The sequence below is a fragment of the Vombatus ursinus genome, unplaced genomic scaffold (assembly GCF_900497805.2).
Source record: "Vombatus ursinus unplaced genomic scaffold, bare-nosed wombat genome assembly UNPS02014799.1, whole genome shotgun sequence".
NCBI classification, from domain to species: Eukaryota; Metazoa; Chordata; class Mammalia; order Diprotodontia; family Vombatidae; genus Vombatus; species Vombatus ursinus.
The window spans coordinates 41,255,713-41,276,669 of record NW_020954577.1 but is presented as its reverse complement, the minus strand read 5'-3'; the positions used below and the strand labels follow the sequence as shown (position 1 = coordinate 41,276,669).

At 38.7% G+C, this 20,957-nt stretch overlaps 1 protein-coding gene across 1 annotated transcript in view; it reads right to left on the bottom strand.

Annotated features, from left to right (window-relative positions):
• CMC1 (C-X9-C motif containing 1) overlaps positions 1-20,957 on the bottom strand; it is a 78,866-nt gene that overhangs the window by 4,832 nt on the left and 53,077 nt on the right. Inside the window, exon 3 of the mRNA XM_027871978.1 lies at positions 49-139. Coding sequence (XP_027727779.1) covers positions 49-139 — 91 coding nt within the window. The remainder of the gene's footprint in view (positions 1-48; positions 140-20,957) is intronic.

Below are 20,957 nucleotides of genomic sequence, written 5' to 3'. Positions count from 1 at the left end.
AAAAAAAAAAAAAGAAAACAAACACAACACAATGATTCAGCTACTTACTGTGTAATTAGGCATTCTTTTAATGCTGAATTTTCTTTCCGACATTTTACCACCATCAGAAAGCCAGAGTCTTTGCAGCATTTGGTGAAGTCTGAAATGACAAATGGGGAAAATGTTAAAACGTTTTCATCATAAAGATAACTTTAATTTTGGTAATATTGTATGTATTCGGTGCTATGCTAAATCTAGAAGATCAGATGGTTTGATTTGGTTTGATTCTTGGCCTTCATTCTCGAAGAGGCCCAAAATGATATCATCACGATGCTGAAGTCAAGGTACAGTGCACCAGATTGGCTGATCAGACTAATATAAGCTCAGAAGGTTCTACCACAGGTCAGGTACCAATAGTCTACGTGAACATCTGGAGTGCAGATGTCTCTAAATTTGTGCAGTTCACATTACTCTTGAGCTACTACAATTCTGCTTCACTCACAAAGCACAGCACCTTCTTTGAGGAGGGCACGCCATGCTGGGCAGTCCTGTGCCAGTGTCTCTCATGTCACGCAATCAATTCCAAAGTTCTTCAGAGAGACCTTGAGAGTGTCCTTGCATCACTTCTTCTGACCACCATGTGAGTGCTTGCCTTGTGTGAGCTCTTCATAAAATCGTCTTTTAGGCAAGTGTACATTTGGCATTTGAACAACACGGCCAGCCCATTGCAGCTGTGCTCTCTGCAGTAGAGTCTGAATGCTTGGCAGTTCAGCTGGAGAAAGGACCTCAGTCTCAGTCTTTGTATATGTACACATGTGTGTTCATATACTTTGCGTGTGTGATGATAACACAAAGTAAGATGTGATAAAACCAAGAACAGATCTAAAGGGCTACAAGACACTGGAGGAGAGGGAGCTCTCTTTCACTTGTGGGGATATGGGCAGGAATGAAGGCGTTAGGGAGATGATGGCGCCTGAGCTGAACCTCAATGGAAGAAGTAAATGTCCACAGAGAGGAAAAGCAGGAACACAGAGTAGGGATGGCAGATGATGGGGGTGCAAGCAAGGAGAAAGGAAGCAGGTTGGCATCAATTGCATCTGTGCCCATCACAGGTTTTCAGACAGAGGCCTGCTCTACCTTGATAACCAAAAACACAGTGGGCTAGCAGAATGAACGCAAGATCAAGATCATTTGATTTTATGGACTCTAGCAGAGAGAGTATTTATTCTTAAATGTGGATAAGGACATATTAAAAAATGTCTTTTACTTCATGTAAAGTATCAACATCCAGTCCAGCAAAATGGCAAATGCCCTGCTTGATACTAAGAGCTGATTCTTCTCCAAACCTAATTCTTGTTAAACTGAGAACTGACAAGAGCCTGCCTTCGTGCCGCCATTTCTAAATTGTCTTTTCTTGTACCATTTTATGAGTAGCAAACTCCAGACCAGCAGCTGTGCACGGCAGCACTGTTTTGTGTCCTGAGCAAAACTGATAAAGGCATATATTCTCTGTATTTTCTCACTTGACCAAATCTGCTCTTCAGGAATAACTGTGACTGGCCCGAAGCCTCCAGCTGTTTGTAAGGTCTTTGTCACTTGTTTAGCAACAAGGTTTTAATTAGGATCTTTCCTTCATACCACATAGCACATTAGCACACTTTCATATATCTAGAGTGATGCTGCTAATACTGCCAACTAATTTCTCAAATAGTATTCGGCAACAAATCCAATTTAAAATTCTCCTGCCTTTCATTACTCACAGGGCCAAATAACATTGCCATGTTAAAAAGCCAGAACATATTATTCTACATGCAAATAACTGAAACAATAATTACCACTAAAGACAAGTCTCTGAGAGCCTGAAGATCGCTGACACAGAGCACTCTGACCTGCCTTGACAGAGGAAGCTTCCTCCATTCACCAAAGAAATCACAGGTCAGGACCAAAAACAAACAAAAGCAAACCAAAAACAAATGCCAACGCCTTTGGCAGCTGCTGCCATGTGGCGGCATGTCTAAAGGACAGTCAATATTGAATGCACTGAAAAGCCAATAAATACTAAGAATTTATCTAATTTGTCTAATCGCTGGTCTTCGCACACTTAGAACCATCCTACACAGAGAACTGCCAGGTTACTTTTCTCAAATCTCGAGAATGAGATTTTGCGCCAGAGATCACCTAACCGCTTATGGTACCAACTATTTGCAAAACACTGAAAATCCAGATCTGCTACCAACACCTTCCAGTCCTAGGTTTGAAGAAAAAAAAAAACACTGGGAGGTAAAATAATCTCCTGTGGAATTAGTTTATTTGAAATAAGGCAAAAGGTGGAACAAAATTGTTCTTCAGTCATGTCTCTGTGGACCACAGCACACCAATACTAACCATGAAGCTTTCATGGCAAAGACACGTGGATTCAGGCAAACAGAGGTGAAGTGACTTGCCCAGGGTCACACAGCTACAGTTAAGTGTCTAAGGCCAGATTTGAATTCAGTTCTTTCTCACTTCAGGCTCCACACTCTATCCACTGAGCCACCTAGCTGCCTCCCACAATCTCAGATTTTTAGAACTGGAATGTTCCTAGATTAACCCTTCACTTTACAGAAGCAAAACTGGGTTCCAGAGATGTTACATGACTTTTAGAGGCAGCTGGGTGGTACAGTGGATAGAACACCATGCCTGGAGTCAAGAAAACCTGAATTCAAATCTTGCCTCAGAGACGTACTAGCTGTGTGACCCCGGGCAAGTCACTTTGCCTCTGTCTGCCTCAGTTTCCTCACAAAAAAATGAGAATAATAATAGTCTCTATGTACTGGGGTTGCTGTGAGGATCAAATGAGATAATACTTGTAAAGTGCTTAGCACAGTGCCTGGTACATAGCAAGCACTTAATAAAGGCTTGTTTCCTTCCTTCTTTCATTGGTCAAACAAGGCAAATACTATGTGCATTTTGTATTTTATTTTTTGTAACTAAAAGAAAGATCTCTAGAAAAAAAGTTACAAATACAATAAAGGAAAACCTCAGAATTAACTTGCTTGATCTGGAACACTTTTGATCAATACTCTAACAAGACTACAATTACAAGCAAATGTATATATGTATGACTTGTTAGGGGCAGATAGTGCACAGGGCACAGTGGATAGAGCACTGGTCCTGGAATCAGGAAGATCTGAATTCAAATCCAGCCTCAGACACAACACTTATTAGCTGTGTGACCCTGGGCAAGTCACTTAACCCTGAATGCCTTGCCGCCCCCCCAAAATATAAAAAAAAAATGACTTGTTCTTTCCTGATATGCGTAAAAATTGGTGTGATCCAGTTCCTGAATTATAAGGAGTTAAATGATGTTTAAAAATAAAATACTGCTGGCAGTTGGTAGCATTTGGGAAGGGGAAGGGAAAGTGTTGAACTTCAATATGCCCGCTTTTATATATAATTTAAACTCCATGTTTTCATTTAAAAGTGGTTTTTATTTGAAGATACATATAGCCAACACTCTGAATTCAAGTCCCAGTAGACAAATGCCTGGGTGCTATGTTGTTTTCTGTAATAATCTTCCCTTCTGGAAGCTGTGAAATAAAAAACAGCTGAAGCCACAGGAGGTCACTCTCACTTGTTAGCTTTATTAGTTTTGATTGGTTAAAGGCATGATGTCCTAGTGAAATAAAGCCAGAAGCAACAGATTTCTGACTTCTCAAGGTTCGATGCAGCATACAAATGATCATGTAAATAGGAGGCATCATCACGTGACCACACAGATTCCTGCTACTTATCTCTAATGTGTTCATCCTAACAAAGATGAAAGAACAGGGCAAGGTCTGACATAGAAGACAGTCTTCTAGGAATACTCAAAATACAGCCATTACTCTGACCAGACCCTTTAACATCTCTTTGGGAGGGAGATAAAAACAACCCAGGGGTCACTTTAGGAAGTATTCTTAGGGTTAGGAACGCATGGGTGATCCAGAAGGCAGACCGTGAACATCCGAGGGGACAAATCAAATCCAGTTGTGAAATCTTCCTTATTAACATGCTATTTTCGATTGTAACTTTAATTATAACCCTCAGTTACTGAAACTCCAATGGAAATTAGCATTATTATGGACTATCAGTACTAGTTATTGACATGGTGCATCTTAATTACCTTGCAATGCCAACTGTCAGGGGACTAGGATGACAATTTGTTCTATTTCTTCCTCAATCCATCCTTCAAAGGCAGTCTGAGTAATCTTTCTAAGAACAACTCTAATCACACGCCTTTCTCCACTCAAAAGCTTTCAGTGGTTCCCCATCACTTGCAAAATAAATTTTAAACTCCTGATCTTGGTTGGAAAGCCTTAATAGAAATGACTCATTTTTTACTTTTTTATCACAAGACCCTGGCACGGAGTAAATACGTCATAAATGTTTGCCGACTGAATCTGCTTCCAAATGACCTTCTAGGCGTTATTTTATCCAACTCCCCTTTCACACATTCTACTTAACAAAAAGAGCCCATCACCTCCCAAGGCAGTCCATTCATTATCTAAGCTTTTGGACTGCTAACTGTTAGAAAACTTTTCTTTACATGAAGGCAACAAAATCATCCTTTCTAGTGCTAGCTCTTCTAGTTCTCTTCTCTGGAGCCTAGCAGACAAACAGACTCTTTCTTCAAGTACTTGAAGACAAACCATCATGATTTCCCCCTCTCTACCAGAGGGGCTTGTGTGGCTCAATGAAACTAGAAGCTGTGCTGTGCACAGTTACCCAACATGGAGAGATCATAGTGGAAAGTTCAGACAAAAGGTGGTCCAATGGAGAAGGAAATGGGGGAGGGGGTGGAACTAGGTGGCACAGTGGATAGAGTTACGGCCTTGGAGTCAGGAAGACCTGAGTTCAAATCCAGCCTCAGACACTTGACACTGGCTGTGTGACCTGGGCAAGTCACTTAACCCACACTGCATCACCAAAAAAAGCAGAAAAAGAAAAAAGAAGGAAATGGGGAACCACTCCAATATCTGTGCCAAGAAAACTCCACGGGCAATATTAAAATGATAGATGATAACGACACCAGAAGATGAGCCCCTCAGGTTGAAAGGTGTCCATCCAACACACTATTGGAAAAGAACAGAAGACATCTACAAGTAGCTCCAGTACCACTGAAGGGTCTGGAGCAAAGCCAAGAGGAAGCTTAGCTGCAGATGTGTCTGATGATGAAAGGAAAGTCAATGTTGCAAAAGATCCATACTGTATAGGAACCTGGAATGTAAGATCTAGGAACCAAGGTAAGCTAGATTTGGCCAAACAGGAGATAGAAAGTTTAAACATCAACATCTTAGGTGTTAGTGAACTTAGATGGATGGGAATGCATGAATTTCATTCAGGTGATCACTCCATATACTAGTGTGGGCAAGAGTCTTTTAGAAGAAATGGAGTAGCCTTCATAGTGAATAAAAGGGTGGGAAAAGCAGTACTCGGGTAGAATCTCAAAACTAACAATGCTATCTGTACTAATCCAAGGCAAACTGTTTAACATCACAGTAATATAAGTCTGTGCTCCAAACACTGATGCCAAAAGAGGCCTAAAGGCTGACAACACCTTCTAGAAATAACACCAAAAAAAGATTTCACATTCATCATAGTGGATTGGAATACTAAAGTAGGGAATCAAAAGGTAATTGGAATAACAGGCAAATTTGGTGTTGGAGTACAACATGAAGCAGGGCATGGACTAAGAGTTCTGTCAAGATATTGCTGGTCATAGCACATACTCTTTTTCAACAACCTAAAAGGTGACTGTACACATGGACATCACCAGATGGTCAATATCAAAATCAGACTGATTATGTACTTTGCCTCCAAAGGTGGAGAAGCTCTGCGCAATCAGTTAAAACAAGAACTGGAGCTGACTGTGGCTCAGATAGTAAGTAAGGGAAGGAAGGAAGGAAGGAAGGAAGGAAGGAAGGAAGGAAGGAAGGAAGGAAGGAAGGAAGGAAGGAAGGAAGGAAGGAAGGAAAACCATTAGATTGTGTAAGTATGACCTAAATTACATCCCTTATGAATATAAAGTGGAAGTGATGAACAGATTTAAGGGATTAGATCTGGTAGATAGAGTGCCTGAAGAACTGTGGACAGAGGTTCACAATACTGTACAGGAGGCAGCAACAAAGAAAAAGAAGAACAAGAAAGCAAAATGGCCGTCTGATGAGGCTTTACATCGGAGGAAAGTAAAAGGGAAGGATATACTCAGCTGAATGCAGAATTCCAGAGAATAGCACGGAGAGGTGAGGTTTCCTTAAGTGAGCAATGCAAAGAAATAAAAGAAAACAAGATAATGGGAAAGACAAGAGATCTCTTCAAGAAAATTAGAGATATCAAGGGAACATTTCATGCAAAACTAGGCATGTTAAAAGACAAAAATGGTGGAGACCTAACAGAAGTAGAAAAGATTAAGAAGAGGTGGCAAGAATACACACAGAAGAACTATGCAAGAAGGATCTTAACACCACTGATAACCATGACAGTGTGGTTACTGATCGAGAGTCAGACATTCTGAAGAATGGAGTCAAATCGGCCTCAGGAAGCATCGCTAACAATAAGGTTAGTAGAGGTGATGGAATTCCAGCTGAACTATTTAAAATCCTAAAAGATGATGCTGTTAAAGTGCTGCACTCAATACGCCAGTAAATTTGGAAAACAACAGTAGCCAATGGATTGGAAAAGATCAGTTTATGTTCCAATCCTAAAGAAAGGCAATGTGAGAGAAGGTTCAAATTACCAAACAACTGTGTTATTTAACATGCTAGAAACATTGTGCTTAAGATTCTGCAAGCTAAGCCTCAGCAATATGTGAACAAAGAATAAGCAGAAGAACAGGCTGATTTTCTAAAAGGCAGAGGAACTAGAGACCAAATTGTCAACATTCACTGGATTATGGAGAAAGCAAGGAAGTCCCAGAAAAATACCTACTTCTGCTTCATTGACTACACTAAAGCTTTTGACTGTGTGGATCACTAAAATGTGTCAAATCCTCAGAGAGATGGGAATAGCAGATCATCTTACTTGTCTTCTGAGGAACAGATAGGTAGGTCAAGAAGCAACATGGAACCACTGATTGGTTTGAGATTGGAAAAAGAGTATGGCAAGGCTGTATATTGTCACCTTATTTAACTTATATTAAGAGTATATCATGCAAAGTGCCAGGCTGGATGAATCAAAAGCTGGAATTATGGTTGCCAGGAGACATATCAACAATCTCAGATACGCAGATGATACCACTCTGATGGCAGAAAGTGAAGACGAATTAAGAAGCCTCTTGATGAGGGTGGAAGAGGAAAGTGTAATATCTGGTCTGAAGCTTAACATCAAAGATCTTGGCAACTGGTCCCATCACTTCCTGGCAAACAGAGGGAAAAGAAACAGAAGCGGTGTCCCATCTTATATTCTTAAACTCAAGAATCGCTGCAGATTATGACCACAGCTATGAAATTAAAAGACATTTACTCCTTGGAAGGAAAGCTATGGCAAATCTGGACAGCATACCCAAAAGCAAGAGATATGCGCTTGCCCACAAAGATCTGAATAGTCAAACCTACGGTTTTTCCAGTAGCAACTGTGAGAGGTGGACTACAAAGAACGCTGAACACCACACAATCGACAGAATCACCGGAAAAAAACCCGATGTTGGGAGATTGAAGGCAAAAGGAGAAGGAGCCAACAGAGGATGAGAACGGATAGTGTCACGGGAGCTGACCGTGAGGTGGACACACTCTGGAAGACAGCAGAGGAGAGAAGAGCTTGGCTCACTCTAGTCCATGGGGTCATGGAGAGACAGATGGGACTGAACAACAGCAACACCTCTCGCCAGCTGAAGTGCGATATTCCCAATCTCTTCAACCAATCCTGTCAAGGCCCCTCACTCTCTTCACTGCCTTCCTCAGGGTGCTCTCCAGCTCATCAATGCGCTTCTGATGTGGGGCCTAAAACTGAACGTGATGCTCTCCTTTATGTGGTATGACCAGGGGGGGACTACAGCACTGTGATCCCTTCCCTAGTCTGGCAATCAATCAATAAGCACTGCGACATATGAAAAGTCCGAGAGACATCATTTCTAGGTAATTAACAATCATTTTGTTAATTATAGCTAACAAATAATTAATAAAAGAATGGTCATTTGGCTCTCTCTCATAAACCAAAGACAAATCACGGAGGGAGATCAATACTTATATGCCCTTGGAAGACTGGGTGTTCCTGACAGACAAAAATCAACTCTGATTGGTTAACAATTAATGAGAGAGTATTTTAATGAGAGGTGGGCTTATTCTAATGAGGGGCTGGGCACATGATTTTGATAAGGTCACTCGTGGACAAAGAGAGACTCCCCTCAAGTCAGAGGGCTCCTGCCTCAGGGCAATCTATACAAGATGGTGGGGTAAGAAATCCACCTAGATGAGACGTTCTGGGTGGGGTAAATTTTTGGGCAAGGTCAGAAATGTCCTTGAGAGACAAAGCTTTGAATAAGGAAATAGAAAGGTAAAACCTTAATCCTAACTTAATAAGTGGTTATTTACATAAGAGAAATAAACACTTCTGTCAGTATTTATTAAGTACCTTTTACAAAGGTGTCCTCATGGACTCCTCAGCTCCCACTCATCTGATATATCCAACCAATTGCCAAATCTTGTCATTTCTATCTTTACAACTGCTTTTGTATATATCTCCTGTTGATTAAAACAGCCTTCTAATCAGTGCTTAAGTCTCCCCACTCCAATCAATCCTCCACATTGCTGCCAAAGTGATTTTCCTAGAGTGTAGGTCTGACCATCCCCTACCCCCTACACAATAAACTCCAGTAGCTTCCTATTATCTCCAGGAGTAAACACAAACTCTGCAGATATTTAAGGCTCTTCACAACCTGGCCCCTTTCTCCTTTCCAATCTTATCACACTTCATGGCCCTCTGTGTACTCTATGATCCAGCTTCACAGATCTACTGGAAGTTGCTCACACATGCCACTCCATCTCCTGACTCCGTGACTTCAGTTTGCTGCTCCCCGTACCTCAGACACCCCACATTCTCTCTTCGACATCTTAGTTTCTTTCAAGATTCAGCTCAAACCCTCACCTTCTGCAAAAAGCCTTTCCCATCCTCTCACCTGCTGATGCCTTCTCCTTTCTGATTTCCTCCTTCTATTCAGCATAACCTTCTATGTGTCTATTTTTTTTAACATGTGTCTGTGTATCTCCAATAAGAACATAAAGTCTTTGAGGGCAGACACTGAAATTGGGGCCTTTTGGGGGGGGGAGGGGTATCCCTAACAGTTAACACGGGGCTTGGCACATACTCACTACAAAGAGAGTTCACTGGGCACGGGTGGGATATATTTGGAAATGAAGGCAATATAAAAACGAAAGTGGGTTATCAAGAAAAAGAGGGTTTTTTTTTTTGTTTTGTTTTGAATGTGGCCCCTTGTGGAAAATGGACATGCTTCCACAGATAATCACTTGTATCAAGAAATTATGAGTGACGAGCTACATTCAATTTTCTAAACTGTTACAATAGTAATAAACTTTATGACACAATGCATTAAGGGGACAGGGCATAGAGAATTCTGTATTATTACAAAAACATGCTGGCTCTTTTGTGCCAAAGCGCTTTGAAAGATGTTTATAATTGAAAGAAGAAATTGTCATTTTTCTTAGTGACAATAGTGAAGATGAAGTAAATTCATTTTAGAATGATGTATTCTGACACACAAATTTGATGGATGTTTTTGAAAACCTGAGTAAAATAAATGCAAGATTTTCAAATCCATATTCTAATCCAAAAATGTAAAGTGGTTACATCCTGAAAACATTAGAGCTACATAGAACAAGTTTACAAAACCATGTTTTTGATAATCTTCTCAATTTGTAAAAAAAAAAAAAAGACCTGCCCTACAGAGAAACAGAAGAAAGAAAAATACCTGCTTATTAATCACTTTTTGTACTGGTCTACAGAGACAATCACATTTTATTTTAAAGGCCTAGATACATTTAAATAGGAAAAAATGAGCAGCCCTTGTAGCAGGGACAACCAGGAGGCATCTAACTCCATCTGATCAGAAGAGTTAACAGACACTTGCCCAGGGGCAGGAAGGACACACCAACCACTATGTGAAACTGAAAAGTCTCCATTTGGGCTGAGAGTGAACAGCTACTTTTCTGGTTTATCAAACTTAAAAATACAACTTTTTACTCTTATTAGTGACACCTGATTTGGGTGAAATCCTTTCTGGAATAGGTGTTATTGATTTAAAAAAAAAAAAACAGATCTTGATGAGCTTGAAAAAGAATCACGAGCATCAATATCATCAATGACACCAAATTTTGAAAATTTGCCTCGAAAAACTCCCCTAATTTCCTTATAATATATTGTTGCTTTTTTTATAACAAATGTGAGAATTGTAAAGAATTTTATCAAAAGTATCTGTGTATATTATGATTTTTTTAAATGTTTTTTTATGTTTTAAGATTTGTATATTGAATAAAAATCTGAGCCAAGAAAATTTTTTGTTTAGACTGTTTTATAACATTTTAAATAATAAGTGGGGAAAGCGTTGTTACATGAAGTTTATAAACTACAAATTCATAAAAAGAATAAGAAAGTTTTTTGGAAGAAACTAGCACATTACATTGTGTTTACCAGAATTAAAATCATTGAGAAAACAATAAATAATTTGGTGCTTTTAACTTTCATGGAAATATTAACTTCAGGTTTACACTCTTCATATTCAAAAACAACAAGTAATGTGATGTCAGAACCTGTCTGTGTCATAAGCCTAAGCTCTGATGGTGACACTGGTAGATCGCACCCTTTGTAAGATCTGACGTGCACCAATTCAAAAATGGCCTTGATTGTGCATATCATATTAAATAATTGTTGAAGAACACTATTAGTCGAAATTAATTTGCAATGTTGGTCATGCTTTTGTTGACTTAGGTTTGAACTTTATTTTCACTGGAAAAAGATATGTTTACACAAAACTCATTTTTATATAAAACATCCTCTTAAGTCTTCTTACCCTCCCCATCCCACCCCCACCCCCAACTGCCTCAGGAGTGCACCCTGCAGTGTGAAAAACTTGGCACTAAAATTAGTCTCCTTGACATTCCCAATGGCCACCGAGTTCTAAATAGGGCTCAAAATGTCATTCCTGATACACTGACACTGTCAAAATTGTAGCAAAGGATCTCTAGTTTTCTTGTATTTAACACATTGACACCAACTGTGCTGGTAGAAGAAACCTGACAACAGTCTAATAAGTAAAATTCTAATAAATAAGCTCAAATGCTTCCTTTTCATGGAGAGAAAAGGAATAAAAGGCATTATGACTAATTTAGTTAGGCAGTTAATAAATTCTGTCTGCCTGGTCACCTATGGCAAACTGATCCTTCGAGGTCTGGCTGCATTTTATTTAAAGACTTTACAATTTTGCTACTTAAGAGCAAGTCCTACGGAGGTGCTATCTCACCATTTATATTTTCACAACACTTATGATATTGCTATCACACTCTTAAAATAAATAAAAAGCCCATAACATCTTAAAGACCAAATAAAATACTATAGGCTATACTTATTTCTGGTGATAAAGATAAAAATATTAATTTTGTAAGGCTTATTTTAATGTTGCTTGTTTGAATATGGGAAAAATGTATCAGCTTAGTTAAAAGAAAAAGTCTTACATTATCTCGAAAAGCATGGGTTTGGAATCATCTGATTTTTAAAACAGGCACTAGATAATGTACAATTATAAAATTCTGACATCAATAATGTTTTATGACAAAGTTATTATGCTTTTAATTTTGTATTTAATTGTGGTTTATTAGCTTGTTACTTTGAAGATTACTTAGTGTGCACAGAACAAATTTACTGGTGCATTTAATGAGCCAAGAAGGTAGGAGGATGAACATGAAAAGATTGTTTTACATTGTAGTGCATGAGCTATTTGATAATTCTAACATGGTACAAAAGAAAGCTTCTCTCTAGATTGATCATGGTTCAGTTAACATCACTGAATATCTAATACCTCCAACTCAATTAATTCTCACCTGATTAAGATCAGGCTGATATTCAAACTAAATCATCTCTCCAGTCAAGTAGAAATCAATATTTCTGATTTTACTTTTAAATTACAATAACAAATAAAATACTGCATCTTCAATATGCCAAGAGTGGCTTTTCTATTCTAGTCTACCATAGCATGGATAACACAGCTGATTAAAGAATTATTCAAATTTGAGCAACAATATACAGAAGAATCAGATTAATTTGAACAGACAGATAGAATGAAGTAATTAAATACATCTTACATAGGGCAAATAGAAAATTGACATAAAATAAATTCTACTTCCTTAAAACAAACCTCACTATTTATCAGCTCAAGTAGTTAGGAATATGGTTTTACTTGGGATCACTTCTTTTTGGAAAGAAAATGTCTGAAGCCAGCAAAATGATGAAAAATAGACTCTTTTTTACTATCTCCTTTTATATCCTTCCCAACTCCATTTCCTTACCCTGCTCTCCCAAAATAATCAACAAAAACAAAAATAACCTACTTTCTCTTTATGGGGCAGCAAACTTTTTAATAGGCAGTGCCTAGAAGTATTTAGTCCATCTCTGCTTAATATATAATCAATAAATCCTTCAAGAAAAACTGTGGAATACTGAAGCATCTCTCATGAAAAGGCCAAAGGAAAGGGAAATTCATATTGACCTCTTTAGGGGTAGTGAGGGGGGAAACGTTATCCTCTTCCCAGCCTTTTTTCTTTTCTCTTTCTTTTTTCTTTTTTGTTACTCATAGCCTACAAAATCCAAAAGATGAGAATGGTAGGGTCCTTACCATTTATTGGAAATGACTTGTTTTTCAATAGGACTGAAAGGTTCAGATGTTATATGATGGTCAGTATTCAAATTCTAAACATTACTCTTAAAAGGGAAAAACAATTGAATGTTTTGATAGATATAGAAATTGCGTGTGTTAAAAAAATAAGATACTGTGCATGTTAAATGGGCACATAACTCAGCCTGACAGTCACTAAGGAGGGAACATGGAGAAGTAGTCTTCATAATTTAAGACTGCTGATTTCCGGTAATTCCTGCTCATGAGAAGTGTTTCCCAAAGGCATGAGCTAAGGAATCAGAATGGGTGTTAACTAGGTCCCAAACACTTGGGGATGGAGAACTTTTCTCAGCTGTTCTCCCCAGGTGCTTTGGGGAGCTAAGAGTGAAAGAATCCAGTTCTTAAAAAGCTCAAAGGTCAAGTGGTCTGCATTGGGGAGTTCCCCCAAATGAAGTCTCCAGGGAAACTCGAGATGACCACTTCTAGCTATGCTGCAGAGAGGGATCTTTAATCAGTTTTGGAATTGATCACCTCTAAAGTCCTTTCCACCTCTGTGAGTATTCCCTGCAAAGAATATAACTTAGGAGAATAGATTGCAAGAAATGGTTGTTTCTGTTGAGCTTTCCAAGTCATAAAAATACATTTACATTGTGAAAAATTGCTTTTAGGCAACAAAGAGGTACATGAAGATTCAAATCTAATAAGAAGCTCCAAGAATAAATTGAAATAATCTGGGTTGCCTGTGACTTTTTTGTGGAATTTTGGATTTAATTCCCAAGGGATCTCTAGTCAGATTAACTTGTCATTCAATATATATTTCTTAGCCACCTACTAAAATGAACAGTTCTGTGGAAAAAAGATGGTTGAGAGGAGAGAATTGAGCAGTGCCACCAATTAGGAAACCATTGCAATAATATTCTGGGCAAGGGATGAGGAAGAGCCGAAGTAGGGAAAAAAGGTTTAAGGTAATAGAGAAAACCTCTCCGTGAACGGGAGAGGCAGTATATGATAGATAATATAATGAGTTCAAAGGGGGGGGGTCCTCAGGAAATGGAATGATCCTAAAAGGAGGGCAGAAATTAACGGATTCTGCTGTAACTTGCACTTTTAACATAAGTATTTGTTGAATGAATGAGAAGGGCCTCTTAAGTGTAATTCTTTATGTAGTTCTCTTTTAAAGTGAGTTTCCATAAATATCATCACATATTCTATACCAGTGGTGGCAACAGTAATTCACATTTACATAGCACTGTAGGGCTTACAGAGCACTTTTTTATATATCTAAGTATTTTTAATAATTTGATAATTATGAGAATTTACAATGACATTTTTGTATGCAGGCACTGTGGTAAGTAACAATAAATCAAATACAAGGCTGTCATCAAAAAGCTACTGTTACTTTGCAAAATAAGGTATTGAGAATTTATAAAAGTTCTACAACTATTTTCTGATTTCTTAAGGATTAACAGATCCCCCATTTAGAAATTTTTTGTGCAACATGAATTATAAAAAATATAGGTTTCAAAAGCCGCTAATAAATACACACACACACACACACACACACACACACACACACACGTACCTGCCAAATCAAAGATTAATTTAACCAGCTATGTCTTGTATTTTTTTTCTAACCCACAAAAAGTACTTTAATTTTAAAACAGAATGTCAATAGGGTTCATTGAAATAATAGAAAATAAATGAATGCTAAATAATTACTAAGGAAGTTTTATTTATGGAAATGAATAATTCAGTGTTTTGCAGAGTAAATTCAAATAGCAGCTACTTTGCTGACATCAATATAACTCAGAACTTTTTCAAAAATCAACAGACTTTTAAACTGAAATCTCATCAAATTCTTCTGCCAAAAGTAGAGAGAAGTATATTTTATATTTTCAGTACAAAGTTTCACAGCATTAATGTTAACACCCAGGGCAGCCTCTCCTGCATGAGCAAAATCTATCTCGCGTTCATAGCAGTTGGTGGGTCGTCACCAACACAAAACTATAGCCCATGAGCCCTGAGCAATGCATTTACTTTTACTAGCCAGCTAGAGGACACAGTTGAAAACAATCAATCAGTCAATAATTATTAAGGCCATGGACGCTGTGGTAGGTACTGGGGATACAAATTCCCCTCTCAGGAAGCATGTGTTCTAAGAGAAGACACAGGTTGCTCATAAATCTAGACAGCACACGTATAAACAAATACAATGCCGTTGGGGAGGAAGGGCACCAGAGGCTGGAAGAACCAGGAAAGGCTGGTTGCAGATGGTGGTATGAGAGGCTTATCTTGAAGCAAGGCAAAGATCCAGTGAGGCAGAGCTAGAGGGACTACATTTCAGGCCCAGGGCAAGCCCGAGAGATGACGTATCACACATATCGCATAAGAGGAACTGAGAGGCCAGTTTGCCTGCATTACAGAGCGTGGGAGGGCAGCGTAGTGAATGAAACTGATGCCAGAGGACAGCTTTCACCAGGGAAAGACATCATTTTATTCATAGGGACACAGATGCTGTTAATAAATGAGTCACCGTGGCATTTCAGCAAAAGCCAAGGACCTGAGCATGATCAATTTATTAGTTAGGCTAGCAGTAGCCAAGAAACTGGGTCAGCAGCATCTCCCAGTGACCAGAGACCAGAACAAGGGTCAACAGGGCCTGTTAAATGTAGGTGGGTCTTCCTTCTACTTGGCTTGACAGTACATCATGTGGACCTCCCCTTGCAAAGGTGAGGCAATCTCGAGTGGTAGGTGAGTTGGCCTTCAAGTATGATCGCACCCCTCCCTGGCAATTAAGGAATGTTAATTTCTTGACAGGGGTGACTTGAGTAATCTTGGCTAGAAAATAAAATCAACCCAATCAGGATCCCTCCCCCCTTAATATTCCCCTTGGAAACTAAGTCACCCCTAACTTTGGATGAGGAAAAGCAAGGCCAGGAGAGTCATCTCCTGGGGAAGAGCCTAGACCAAGTTAGTTATCTGTTTACCTGTAAAGAAAGCCAGGTCCCATTTTAAAAGAGGAAGAGGAAGAGAGAGAGAAAGGGCGAGGGAGATGTTCAGTCCTGTGCTTTAAAAAAGATCAACTTGATAGCTGAGTGGAGAATGGATTGGAGTAAGAAGAGACTCAGGACAGAGACCAGCCAGAAGTCCATTGCACTGAAAAAGCCAAACAGAGCATTTTTCTCCTAGTCAATCAGGAGCCACTGGAATTCAGTGAGTAGGGAATGACAAGGCCAGATGTGCAGGTAAGGAAAATTTCTGGCAACAGTACGGAACATGGAATGAAGTGGGGAAAGATAATGGTGAGAAAACAATTAGAAGCCTTCTATTATGAGAAGCCAGGTGACAGATGATGAGGGGCATTATAGCAGCTTTGTAAGTACAGGGAAGGGAGAAGACAAAAGAAATTTTGTGGCAGTAGAAACAGAAAGATTTGGCAATTAACTGGATATTTGGAGTGAGGGAGTGAGGAGTGCAGGATGAAACTGAGGCTCCATGATTGTGGGAGATCAGAATAATGATGATACCTCAGACAGAAACAGGGACATTCATCAAATAACATAAGTAACAAGAAAATAAATGCCCTGAAGCACAGATGAGGTTTGAGAAGACCCTCACAGAGATAGTAGGTGAGATCAGGAAACATGGATGAAGTGGCCTCACAGTGTCCAGAGAACCAAGTGAAGAAGCCCACGGCACTGTCGAAGATGGTGCCCTTCTTTGCTGAGGGTCCCATCTCTGCTGGGAAACCCATCTCATGTCTCCACTGGGGCGCAGACTCATTTGGGGGTGGGCATTGTTTTCGGTTCTCAGCCAGGTGTCCGCAAGTCTTATGGTCTCTGAGCTTCTCTTTGTTACCGTTTTCTGAGTTCTTCTGAGCTCCAGGTTCATCTAATGGGCTCTCACCTCCCAAACGCTAAGGTGCAGTGAATGACCAGAAAGTTTCTGCTACACAAGAGCTGACCAACTCCCCATTTCCTAGAAAAGCCCATGAGCCACCACTAGCTGAGGGCAGCCAACAAAAGCCCATCAGAGTCCCCCATGGGCTAGGATTCAGTCTATTCCTTTGCTAGTTGGAGTGCCCTATAGGCGACAATTAAGTGTGTTCTGAAAGCATCTGGTGCTAATTAGAAAAGTCTATGGTCCCACTCCTTAGACCATCCATTTACCCCTCAAATCCACCTGAGGACACTACTGCACAAAGCCAGGCGAGCTGTACAGAGAGAGGCTGGGCCTAAGAAGCCTCCTTCCCTTCCAAGATCTTTCCCCCTTAGCATGCCAATGAAAGCAAACAGGAACAGAAGTACCCACTATCCCCTGGGTCCACACCCCTGCCTCGGTTATGGGTTATGTCTGTCCAGCGGCAGCAACACCAACACCCGTGGGTTTGTGCTACATTCTGGTCAGGAGCAGAACCTCACTGTCTTCCTGCACTGATACAGACACACCAAATATTCAAGAATCCTTTAAGCTGAACTTCCTTGGATTTTTGCATAGTTCAGCTAAACGCAAACAAAATCCCCATCTGACTGGCTGGATACACCATAGCAGCCTGGGAAAAATACACTGCTCCATGAATGTGAATCCCTTTTCCTGATCCTACATCTGACCTCCAATTTCAGTCCAGCCAAATATTTATAATCAGACCTAACCATCGATCTCATTGATCAAGAAAATATGGGTTGGACTTTAAGAAAAAATGACATATATTCGAATTTACAAAGTTGACAAATTAGGGAGCAATTATTTCCAAAACCAAAGATATTATTTTCCTTACACAAAGATTCACAAAACAGTTCCTTTAAAAATGCGACTTTCCTAACCCTGGAATCACACCAAATCAGAGTGAGAAGGGATATCAGAATCCAACTCGTCTGCCCTACCCCTGCCTAAAGATGCCTTTCCACATATTCATCCAGGCTTTGTAGAAAAACTTGGAATGAAAAGCAACCCCACTATTTCCTAGGCCTATTCCACTTTGGGGCAGCTCTGATTATTAGAAGTTTTTCCTCATGTCAAACTGAGAAAAATGATACTTGGTTACTTCCAATTATGACATCTTATGATCACAGTTAAGACAATGATGATAAGTTTATTTACATATTTTAATGTTTTAAAATTCACCAAGCATTTTACATCAAATTGTACTGCATAACAACCCTTCGAAATGGGTGACACAGGTATTCCTTCCTTTCCTCATTTTATTTCAATTCTTCAAACATTCGTGATTTGTTCAGCGTGGGCATTGCTGTTGGCCATTGAGGAGAACAAAGCATCACCCTATTTAAGCAGATGACTTCACTAGCTACTGCAACAAAAAAATTCATCACTTTGTAGTCCAGCTTTTAATGATGAACCTCTCTGAACCTGCCAAGGCTGTACTAGAAATATTTTCAGCTTGATGATCAAGAACACAGGGATATCTCCACTCATTACTCTTTTTTATTCCTATTATTACTAAATATTAGAAGCAGTCTCCCAAAGATAAATTCTAAATTAAGATGACTTGTCTCTAGACTTGTTACGTTATCTGTAAAATGAGAGGGCTAGACAATGACTTCGAAGATTCATTTTAGCTCTAAACATCTATGGGCTCCAAATAGTGATAAAAGTCAAAGGGGAAGATAGGATTCTTATATTTATAGACAAGTTTTAAGTAATACCTTCACTGTGCAATCTCCTCCTCATTCCACATATATATCTAATTAAACTGGGGGTATGACTCAGTAGAATAATTTTCACTTACTAAGGACAGCAAATTAAAATATAACAGAAGTAACTTGTTATAAGTAAGATAATTTAAATGGTTTATAGAGAAGGGGCATGAAGGAAGACTTCAAGTGCATTCACTTGGAGTATTTGGATTGGGTTCTTCCACTCTTAATTTGTGGCTATTGTGAAGAGTCCTAAAGAGGAAATGCGGTTATTAGTGCAAAGACTGATATATTTTAAAACTGTTTTCATGGTAGGCAAATTGGACGGATACAGTCTTTAGTCTTCAGGTGAATCTGGAGTTAAGCAAACAATGAGAACAGGGAAACATACAAAGCCAGAGAGGGAAGGATTTAGAATCCTGAAGTAGAAAATGGAATGGAACCAAAATGAATCTGCCTGAAGAACCCTTTTCGCTGAGGGTATTTTGGGTGCAGTCAAGTGTGAAGGTGGCATTCTTCACTCCTTGAACTCCAGAGCATCTTTTTTAAACAAAATTAACACGATAAGTTATGCATCTCTTCAATTTCTACGTAACAAGAGGAAGGATGAGTCACGGGTTCATCCAATAGTTCCTGGATGGGAATCCATGAAAAGCCATGGGACAGGGAACACATATACTGCATCCCTCATTACCAGTGAGCAAAGACCACCCACAGAAATCCCAATGTAATGAGCATTTCTGAAATACCTAAGTCTTCTATCTACTTCTACACATACAAGCATGTTTTCCCATCCAAAGAACATGGGGGGCGGGGAATTATTTAATAACTCCATGTTAAAATAAGGGGGTTAATTTTTCTCAAGTATGCCTGAAATACTGTAGATCAAAATTTAGTGTTTCTTTGGTATTCTATTACAATTCATAAGCTGAAAAACATAATTCTTTTTTATTCAAAAGCTTTTCATAACACTTTTTAGTTTCATTTTTTTCTACATTTGCTACAGCACAAGCAAGACAATGCTCAGCGTCTGCTCCTTCCTAGTACAGCCAATGATGGGACAGAATTGTCTGGTTTTTTAAATTGCATCTTGTGCTTTGGACTTCCTATCAATATGAATAGTCCTCCCACTCCACTTCATATCTAAAATGATGACCACTGGCCTTGGTTTCAAGGAAGCGAACACAGACATTGACTTACATTAAACAATTTCACAAAACATTTCTTTTGGATTATGCAGTGTTCATCTTTAATGTTATATCCAAATTATAATCACTGAATTGTATAATTTAAATATTCATAAGGCTATTTTCTGGGATAACTGTGATTTTTTAAAAAAAAAAGTTTATGTCAACTACTGAAGACATCACAAGTCAGAAGTAAGAATTTCTGTTTCGGGTGCATAACTTGCCATGCAATTCTTTTGCATAAGCTAACATTAACTAGATAATTATTTGATGAATGGGTCCAATTATTTGTTTCCACAAGCTGGCACTTATACATACCAACAATGTGCATGAATAAACAAGAGCAAATGAGTGAAAAGATGAATTTATGTATTTAGGGCCAAATAACTTGAAGGTGTCATTTTAAAATCACATACTACATCACACATCTTAGTAAACTCTAGTTTGACAAAAAAAAAAAAAATTTAAGTTATCTTTACCCTCCTGACCTCCAGAGAGTTCTCACTTAACCTTATATTAAAACAAACATTAAAAACCCATGAATTTTACACTAGTACCAATCCATGAAACAAAGTTTAATTAAAAAAAAATAAAGCAAAATGTTGGTAAAAAGTGATGCAATACAGCTAATAACACTATATTTTTCTCTAAGATGGCTTCAACAGGCAGTTTCAGGGAAGAGAGAAGTGGTCATGAGGGAAGGGGGTCTAACTAGAGAAGGTCCAGAGCACAGAACAGGAATGCACTAACCAGACCCCTCCCCAGATAACATCACCTCTAGAGGGCAACTCTAACAAAGTCTAAAGTTAAGAAATAGGCTGAAAAAATGAGCAAGAAACAAACAAACAAAAAAGAATCTGACTATAAAAAGCTATTGTGGTGACAGGGAAGTTCAAGACAAATAGTCAAAAGACAATGATTTGACTATATAGCCTCAAAGAAAAATTCAGAGTGGAAACAAATCCAACAAGAATTCCTATAGGATGTAAAGAAAGAGGTTTTTTTTTAAGAGCCAAAAATGATTTTTAAAATCAAATAAGAACAATAGAAGAAAACTTGGAGAAAAAAATGAAAGCAATGCAAGAAAATTATTAAAAGAGAATTAACAACTTGTAAAAGAGGCACAAAAAATACTGAAGAAAGTAACTCCTTATAAATAAAAAATGCCCAAATAGTAAAAGAGGCCAAACTGAAAAAATAATTCCTTAAAAATTAGAACTGGTCAAGTCCAAACTAATGACTCTGTAAGAAATCAAGAAACAATAAAACAAAGTCAAA